The sequence below is a fragment of the Capsicum annuum genome, chromosome 11 (assembly GCF_002878395.1).
Source record: "Capsicum annuum cultivar UCD-10X-F1 chromosome 11, UCD10Xv1.1, whole genome shotgun sequence".
In the NCBI taxonomy this organism is placed as follows: domain Eukaryota; kingdom Viridiplantae; phylum Streptophyta; class Magnoliopsida; order Solanales; family Solanaceae; genus Capsicum; species Capsicum annuum.
The window spans coordinates 151,974,830-151,985,068 of NC_061121.1; the positions used below are offsets into that span (position 1 = coordinate 151,974,830).

Here is a 10,239-nt window from a genome sequence, read left to right on the forward strand (position 1 = left end):
GTTTTCTTTATTAATTACTTCTTGTTTTTCATTAATTTCTATTTTTTCTATATTTGTTAAGATTTCTGTATATGTTTCACTATCTTCCGAATCATAATTATCTATTTCTTCAGCATCTATTGTATTTATTTCTATTTCATTATTTTCTAATTCTTTATTTTCTAATTTTTCTTTAAATTGATTTATCTCAATTAATAATTTTTGTTCTTTATCCTTTTCTTCTTTTTCTTTCTGTCTTTTTTCATACAACTCTTTTAGTATTTGTAGTTCTTTTTCTAATTTAGTAATCCAAGATAGTAAAAGACGATTTTATCTAAAGTAGAGATTTTTAGTGAAGGGTAAAAAGTTCAAATAATATTTTTAAATCCGTTCAGTTTTAATTATACTAGTTTAACTGTACGTGCCTCGCATGTATAACGTTTGATTATTTAAAATTAAATAATTTTTATCTATTGCGGAGATTTTTAGCGAAGTGTAAAAAGTTCAACTCATTGTTCAAAGATCCTTCACATTTTAATATAATAATGTAAATATAAATATATATTTTAGTGTAAGCGCATATATATTTTACCCAGAAGTTTCAAGTGGTTAATTGATCATCAATTTTACGTTTGCTATGCAATATCTCTTTTCCTTGCTGACAGAGACTAAGAGAGACACATTAATTTGAACCATATTTGTTGTATGATTATTTTTTTTATATTTAAATTCTTTCCTTGTTTTTAAAGTTAAATCTTTATAAAATCATTGATTATATTCTTATCACGTACTTAAAGGTTTTAAAATTTAGTAGTGCTTAAATTTTTCTTATTCTAACTGTTTTATATTTATTCTAGATTTTTCAAATCTTCTTAAAATCAAATTTAGTTGATTTAGAATTTATAAACTAATGAAAAAAATATTAGTTGTCATTAATTCTGATGATTTCTAATAAGAAAAGATTTTCCCATAAATATATTTAATTATTTCAACACTTAAATTTTAGGAAAAATCATTAACTCTGATTACTTCTAATAAGGAAATATTTTACCATAAACATATTTAATTAATTTTAAACTCATAAATATTAGGAAAAAATTGTGAAAAGACAATTTTATCTAAAACAAAGACTTTTAATGAAAGGCAAACTGTTCAAATGACATTTTTATGTCCCTTTACACTTTTAATTTAGATTAGATTTTAGATTAGATTAGATTTAGATTATATTTAGATTTAGTTTAGATTTAGATTATAGACTAATTATTATTATATCGAGTGAATTCATTTGTGCATAATAATTTTGCTGGAACTTCAAATATGTATTAAATAAATTTATTGAATTATAAGTATAAATTATTGAATTCAATCCTAGTAAATCAAATCGATTGTGGATAATTTTTACTAGAATTTATTAAAATGCAAGTCGAAAATCCTCTCTTGACAATATACAACAACAACAACAAATCCAGTGTATTCCCACCTAGTGGGGTCTGAGGGGGGTAAGATGTACGCAATCCATACCTCTACCTCTAAAGAAGTAGAAAGACTGTTTCCGATAGACCCCCGGCTCAAGTCACGAGATACCACACAAACTCATAGTAAAGCACAGAACTAGATTACATAACATAAATACGGCACCCATAAGTATTAGAAAACAAAGGAAAACACACAGATTCGTAATAAAACATGGAACACGGAATCATAACAGGAATAAAACCCCCACCAAGTAATTCCCTACACTAGCGACCCAAACCGGCCCTAGTCTTCTGTCCTACTTCGCGTCCTCCAGACCTTCCTATCTAGGGTCATGTCCTCGGTGAGCTGTAACTGCTCCATGTCCCGCCTAATCACCTCACCCCAGTACTTCTTCGGCCTACCCCTACCCCGCCTAAAACCATCCAACGCTAGCCTCTCACACCTACGAACCGGGGCATCCATGCCCCTCCTCTTCACGTGTCCGAACCATCTCAATCGGGCTTCCCGCATCTTGCACTCCACTAGAGTCACACTAACCTTCTCCCGGATAGTCTCATTCGGAACTCTATCCCCTCTAGTCAGCCCACACATCCAGCGCAACATCCGCATTTCTGCCACCTTTATTTTTTGGATGTGGGAGTTCTTAACTGGCCAACACTCCGCTCCATACAACATGGCCGGACGGACTACCACCCTGTAGAATTTGCCTTTCAGCTTGGGCGGCACCTTCTTATCACACAACACCCCCGACGCGAGCTTCCACTTCATCCATCCCGCCCCAATACGGTGCGAGACATCCTCGTCAATCTCACCGTTACTCTGGATCACGGACCCGAGATACTTGAAACTATCCCTCTTACATACCTCCTGTGATTCCAGCTTCACTACTACCTCATTCTCCCACCTCACGTCATTAAACTTGTATTCCACATACTCTGTCTTGCTTCTGCTCACCCTGAACCCTTTAGACTCAAGAGTTTGCCTCCACACCTCTAATTTGTCATTCACACCCCCTCGAGTCTCATCTATCAGAACTACATCGTCTGCAAAAAGCATACACCAAGGCACCTCCCCTTGAATACGCCGCGTCAACACATCCATCACCAACGCAAACAAAAATGAACTAAGAGTAGATCCCTGATGCAATCCTGTCAAGACAGTGAAACACATCCTCTCTTGACAATATAATACTAATAATTCCTTCCTTCTATTTTCTTCAATTAATCTTAAGATATCTTCTATCTTGCATGCAAGTATTTTTGAATCTATGCAATCATTATTTTCTTTCCCTCCAAGTTAAGTTCTTCATTGATGAATAAACTAGAAAAGAACGATTTTACTATTAAGATCCAAATAATTAGTCAATTTGAAAAGGAAGCAAAAATGCTTTTCTTCAAAATAAAAGGTAACAATAATTTTGTCCAAAATAATTGAATTACAAATGTGCCCTCAAATATTATAATCTTCATCCCAATCATCTTTATTCCTCATTAGCATCTTCAAAATGTACAACTCTTTTTAGATCTAACAATAATAGACAGCTAATATACATCATTTCGGTCTAATTATTATGTTCTATAATCATTAAAGATTAATGTTTATTTACAAAAATGTACTCAGTAATGGTAAAATATCACTACTCGTCCCATATTCTTTACACGTGTGTTAGAATTCCGTGAAAGAAACGTTACGTCTCCACTCATCATGTGACGGTGACCATAACGGTGACGGTGGTGCCTTCAATTTCTGAACATACTCCGTTATTTTAATCCCACATTTCTTCACTTCTTCCGTCAACTCCGTTACTTCTTTTAACGGTAAAAACGGCGGTCGTACAATTTCCGTTAGTAAATCCCATCTTAGCCCTTGAAAAAACTCATGCTCCTTTATCTCCGACGCGCCTCTCCGGTAACCAAGCCGGCGCGTAGGATCTTTATCAAGTAATTTTCCAATCAAATCTGTCAAAGCATTTTTCTTCCCGATGAACTCTGGCTCCATCATCAATATTCTTCTGAACGTTTCCTTCCTATTTTTCCCTTTAAACGGTGTTGCTCCGTATAACATTTCATAACATAAAACTCCAAGTGCCCACCAATCTACTGAAAATTCATGGCCTTCCCCACGTACAATTTCTGGAGCTACGTATTCTTCAGTACCTACAAATGAATTTGAAAGTTCGTAGAATGAACCAGGATTCCTTCTGCTCACGGGCGATACACGTGCACTTTTCACTTTCCTTGGTCCATTTCTAGTAATGGTCGCGGATGTGTACTTTCGCTTTGGAAGGATTAATTTAGCAAATTGTTTAAATCTTTTGGATTGTGTCGGTGGTGGTGGGAGATTGTCATCATTTTCTGGATCTGAATAGAATTCCAAGGAATTTAGATTCTTTTTTGGAGTTAAACTTCTAGAAAGGTCGAAATCTGTTAAGGTAACATGACCTGATTGTTGGATAAGAATATTTTCAGGTTTTAGGTCACGGTAAGCAATGCCTAAGCTATGAAGATGTTCAAGAGCTAGCACAATTTCAGCCAAGTAAAAACGGATAACAGAGTGAGGAAAAACATGGTCGCTTTGGCTGTAACGTAGGACATTAAGGTCACCACCAGGGCAATAAGGGACAGCGTAACAAAGAATGTCGGAGGTTTCGGAAAATCCGAGGAGTGTAGGGAGGAACGGATGGCGGAAACTGGAAAGCACAGAGGCTTCCCATCGAGCACGGCGGTCAGCGTCGGGTTTTGAAGAAGGAAAAATTGATTTGTCGACAGCTTTGACAGCGAAAGGAGATAAAGCAGAAGGGTCATGTGACGTGTCATAGACTAGAAAGACAGTTCCCATGGCACCTTTACCTAATACTTTGATGACTCGAAGGTTGTCTAGAGCTAACGGTGGAGGATGTGACTTGAGATTATCCATTTTTCGGTGGGAGGTGAGAAACGAGAGTTGGGAAGAGAGATACAGAGTGTACGGACTACAGGTAGGAACTTAGAAGAAATTATTATCACTCCTTTTATATATAGGCAAGGAAGAGCGTACGTGCGTGCGTTTGGTTCAGGCGTTCGCGTGTGTGTTTTAGTGGAAGAAAGAGAACTGATGGCGGAAGGACAAGGCAATTTGTTGGGTTGGAATTTTTTATTTTATTGTATATGTATATCTAACTAATTAAGCAACTCATCCACTTTCAAGGGAGGGGAAGAAAAGTACCAATAACCAACCATGTAAACTTGGAGCTGGTTTAGATAGGATTAAGATATGATGAAATTAATTTAGATAAGTATTTGATTAAATTAAAAAGTTCTTTAAAAATTTTAAAAATTAATTAAAAAAGCAAAAAATGAGAAGTTGGTTATCCTTAACTTTTTATTTTTTAGATTAAAATTCTTTTAGGTTTGACTAAAACATTTATCTTATTATCTCTTATATTTTTCTCTAATTTCAATAATATCCTGAACTTTTATCCCTTAAATATATGATTTTTGTTTCTCTTTAACGCTTTTTTTCATTTTTTTCCTCTAATTTTCTCTTCATTTTTTTCTTTATTTTCAATGAATCATCATACATCGAAGGTTTGCTTAAAAATTTTATTTTAGAATTAAAAATTATAAATAATTCACTTTGTTTATGGTGTTAATAGCTTTAAGGACATTTAAGTCATTTTGACAGAAAAAAAATGTTTAACAATACTTGTTTACCAAACATATCAACAACTTTTTTTCAGTTTCAACCCTTCTATCCAAACACTTATCTGCTTAATTTATAAACTCTTCCTTTAAATTTTTAATCACTTAAGTTAAAAAATTATTTTTTAATCCTATCCAAACGGACTCTTAATAAGTTAGGTTTAGGAATTGTGATGGAGAAAAAGCAAGGTTTAGGAAGGGTGACTGAAATTCGAAAGCGTAAATAAATAAGTAAAAATACAGAGATTTATCCTGATTTTTATCACCGGTGTGGTGCCTATTCCAGTCTTCTTGGGTTACAATGACTTTTTTTAGAGCTTTCAATGAGAGAATAGGATTACAGAGGGGTTGTACAATTTCTGAATCTTATTTTGTTATTCAGATCTTATAACACAGCCTCAATTGGTATAACTAAGTTGACTCAATCTTTCTCTTTTTGTAACTATTGTAAATTAACAATTATAAAGCTTTATGAAGACTAAAATTGAGACACAATAAGAGTTTTCTGTGAACTTGTGTATTTGTCTTCAGTCTTCTTTTTATAGCCTTTATCTGGTCTGGCTTCTTTGCTCTAAAAGGAAAATCCAAGGGATTTCTTCTCAATCAAGGATTTGAATTGATTCTTTGATTGTGGATTCACATCATATGTACGTCCATATCAGATATGTCCGTACATATGATATGATCTTTCTTTCTCGGATATAGACTCATAACCATACATGTCCATATCGGATATATCCATGTATAGGGTGTGATCTTCCTTCCTTCCGTGGTTCCTTGTGAAATCTGTTTTCCATGTTTTTTCTATGATTGCCTTTAGCATGGTTGACTTCCTTGTAGTTAGGGATCTAATGAGATCTTCTCATTATGCTATTTCGAATCCAGCTCTGACTTCCTTGTAGTTAGGAATCTTATGGGATCTTCTCATGATGCTATTTCAAATTCACATCTAGGGACGATTCTTCTTGCCTTGATTATATCTTCGGTGTATTCTGCATATTTTTCTTTATTAATTTGTCATTATTAAAATATATTATGTCAATATAAGAGGCTAACAGTCTCTTTTTTTTATAATGACAAATAATAAACATCAATTGACTTCATTGTATTTGTAGTCGGCTGGCTCCCCCTTTCTTGCTGACTTCTTTGCATCATCATCAGTTGACTTCTCTGTATTTATGCTGGCTTCTCCTTACTCTGAGACCTATATGATGTTTGAATTTCTCCCCCTTTTGACATACTAAAAAATAAGAAAGCATGCAAATATAGATAAATATAGAAAGTAAATAGGCTATATATACCAAACAATGAGTCAATGTTTATACAAAAAATAGAGAACAGGGAGATATGCAGAGTATATGGCAGAGCAAGTTAAAAGATATCAGGTACAGACTAAAAGTACGAAGGAGACAAACCCTTTTTAAATAGGCAATCAAGAAATCAACATTTAGCCAAAAAGTAGGTAACGGTATTGTGCATATTGTGACAAAAGTGTTCATAGGACTTTTAACATTTTTGGAGAAACTTATAATGACCCTTCAGGTCATTTTTCATATTTATGCTTATCTTCACCGTTTGAGCTTCTCTATAGATGTACCAAGTCATTTATGACTTTATGGGATCGACGGTTCGATTACCAGGCAGTTTTTTTTGTTTTTTAGAGCCAATTCTCTTTTTAGAAGTCTTCACTGGTTCCAAATGACCATCAGGCAAAAATATTAATGAAACAATCTCGGATACAAATTCTGACTATGCCAAAAGATTTAGAATATCAATTTTAGTCTAGATAGACCTTTGGTTCGGGTCCCAATACACCCGAAATCATTTCAACCTATTGGTCAGAAAGTTAAAAATTAGAAAAAATGGGAATGGGACCCACATTTGATTGAAACGATCTCGAAATAAATATGACTTTGTCATCGCGTTTAGAACATTTATTTTATGTTAGGTATACCTTTGATTCAAGTCCTAAGACTCCCGAACTTATTTTGGGCTATTGAGTGGATTTTATGAAAAGTGATGAAACTATAGGTATGGGCCCTACTTTTTGCCTAAACGATCTCCGTTGAAAGATTTAATGATTTCAATGGATTTGAAATGTGGTTTACACTCAAAATTTACTATTAGATCATGTTCTTTGGATTCCAGATGAGTTTTGAGGGTCAAAAACTTATTTTTGAGTTTGTTGTCATCTGGTTCAACCGAGATCACGGCCAAAAGTGTACGATCACAAGTAGCATGATGGCGGCCCGTAGGACCACGATTGCGACATCTGAGTACCTATAGGTGCTATATAAAGGCCACAAGATGTATTTGGGGCATTTCCCCTTCACCATTTAGACCCAGAAACTCCAAAATGAGTGTAATAACTCAAAATTGGTCGGGGGGTCGAGGATGACTTGGGAGCTTAATTATCATCTTGTATCGCGATTATCTTTAAGATTAAGGTAATAATTTCTTGAATTCATGCTTGAATTTCTTAGTTTGGACCCAAAAACCTAATTTAGCTTAGGGCTTCATTTTAGCCCAAAGTATGCTTAGTTTTCACCTATTCTTTTAGGGTTATGATTTCTTATTCATAAGGGTTGGTCTTGAAAATTCGTTATCCGTATGTAGGACCCACTTGGGGTTTTGGTGTCATTTTTGGGCCCAAAGTACAATAGTGCAATATGGGTATCATTTGGCTCGTATTGATGAGTAAATTATGGTTTTGATAATGTGATGGCATTTTGGGGATTATAAAGTGAAGAAGAGCATGTGGTGCATGAAGCGAAGTTTTGCAGTTTGGCCTTGAGGTAGGCTTCTGTCTACTTTTCTTCATAGATGATATGTGATATATGTTGCGTGTTATTATGGATGTTAGGCTTGATAATGAGTAGGATAACTTGGCCTTTGATATATTGATATTTGGGAATTAGATGAGGGTTTTGGACCCGTAAGTGGCATGTTTATGACACCTTTGTATCCTATTGCCTTCTCTCTTTAGTTTAGATTAGTTATAGCATGGATATGATATAATGCTATGTTTGGAATGCAGAGCTTTTGAAGAATGATTTGTATATTTAGCCTTTTTGGGCTAGTGTGGTAGTCTTAAAATTGTAAGTTTGGTATAGTTGGCTTAACTAACCTTGTTTTTAGTTGAAGTTTCTATCTTAGGCTTGAATATGGCTTACTTGACATCTATAAAATGAACTAGATACTTTAGCCTAGTTGTGGGCATAATATGCCTAATTATGGAAATTATGGGTTAGAAGTAGGATAGTTTGGTCCACTTAGGCCTAAGTTTGTTTTAAGTCTTGTGGACTTAGTGCGGATGTTAGACATAGATGAGGCTAGTAAACCATAGAATAAGGTTACTTCGTAACTTGTTAACTATAATTGATGTTCCGGGATTATGGCTTTTGAGTTATGGTTATGATACTCCTTGTGGAAGTGATATTGGACATTTAGAGATGATATTCCTCCTAGATACATTATGTGGTCTATGGAGATGTTATTTCCTCCTAGACTTTATGATTGGCCTATAGAGATGCTATTTACTCTTAGACTTGATGATTGGCCTATAGAGTTGCTATTTTCTTTAGTCATGATTGTTGAACTTATAGAGACGATTTTTCCCTTGGATATGTAAATTGGCTTAGATAAGTGATATTCCTTGTAGTCATGATGTATGACCTATGATATCCTATAGATGATTACATGTCTATATATATAATGCCTTCTAGATGTGAGCTGCCTCTTGTGTGAGAGATGATTACATGTCTATCTATATTATGCCTCCTAGATGTGAGATGACTCTTGTGTGAGAGATGATTACATGTCTATCTATATTATGCCTCCTAGATGTGAGATGCCTCTTATGTGAGACATGGATACATGCTTATTGATATTATGTCTTCTATATGTGAGATGCCTCCTATATGTGAGATGATTAGAGATATGCTACGACTTATAAATATGATTATTGATATGAATCCCGGATATATGTATGGACCTAAGGCCATGATTATGATGTTGTGATTATTTCAGATAAATTAATAGGCCAAGAGCCAGGTTATAATATTGGTTCAATAGCCAAGAAATGTTTTTCATTATAAATAATATGATTACAATTTATGAATATGAATATGTTTGTATATACATCTCTCTGGTATGGGACGGAAGAAAATGTAGTTTGATGCTTATTCTCCCACTTATTAAATACTGGTGATGGCATGTATAATTTTGGTACATTTATGATTATTATATCGGTAATTGATGTGATTCTAGTTGAAATATGATCTTATGACTGTTTTTCCTAATTAAGGGTTAAGCTAAGTGGTACTAGATGTCTTTTAGGTGGCTATAGTGCATAATGGCTAGAAATCTAATGTACTAGTTAATGAACCTTGCTTAGTTGAGATATGGTAACTAGAGATAATTGATACGTGGCTAATTATGATGCTGAATAGTTGATAAATGAGGATTAGTTGGTAAATAATGGTTAGTTAATGAAGGATTCTAGTTAATAAAGAATGGTTGGATGATAAATGGTAAATTGTTGACTATTAATGATTAACGGATATAGTATGATTAGTTGATAATAATGAATGATGGATAAATGGTGGTTTTGGTCTAGTGATGAACCTTAACTAGACGTTAGATGTTGGCTATTTAATAAATAGTGGTTAGTTGCTATCCCGTGAGTAAGGATAATGTTTAGGCTATTAACTAGAGGTTATGTGATGAGAAGTGAACTAGTGATTTTATTATAATAAGTGTTGGTTAAATAATGAGTTGTTGGGAAGTATTAAATAGATAGATATTCTATGGTGATATGTCTATGTTGGCTATTTAATGAATAGTGGTTAGTTGCTATCCCGTGAGTAAGGATAATGTTTAGGCTATTAACTAGAGGTTATGTGATGAGTAGTGAGCTAGTGATTTTATTATAATAAGTGTTGGTTAAATAATGAGTAGTTGAGAAGTATTAAATAGATAGATATTCTATGGTGATATGTCTAGGTTTATGAGTATTTTAGTGCATCTTATGCGGTAATGGTAATTGTGATGATATTGATACTAGGAAAGGCCGGAGGATACTATTGTGATGATATTGATTTCC

At 34.1% G+C, this 10,239-nt stretch overlaps 1 protein-coding gene across 1 annotated transcript; it reads right to left on the reverse strand.

Moving 5' to 3' along the window:
- Window positions 1-2,885: 2,885 nt before the first annotated feature.
- LOC107853808 (serine/threonine-protein kinase UCNL) lies at window positions 2,886-4,654 on the reverse strand. Its single transcript, XM_016698796.2, has one exon. The coding sequence runs from the start codon at window positions 4,369-4,371 to the stop codon at window positions 3,121-3,123; it is 1,251 nt and encodes a 416-aa protein (XP_016554282.2). The 5' UTR covers window positions 4,372-4,654; the 3' UTR covers window positions 2,886-3,120.
- Between the last annotated feature and the right edge of the window lie 5,585 nt (window positions 4,655-10,239).

What these genes read in the sequence shown, in the direction of transcription:
- LOC107853808 (XM_016698796.2), bottom strand. Translation starts at nt 4,371, where the DNA reads ATGGATAATCTCAAGTCACATCCTCCACCGTTAGCTCTAGACAACCTT.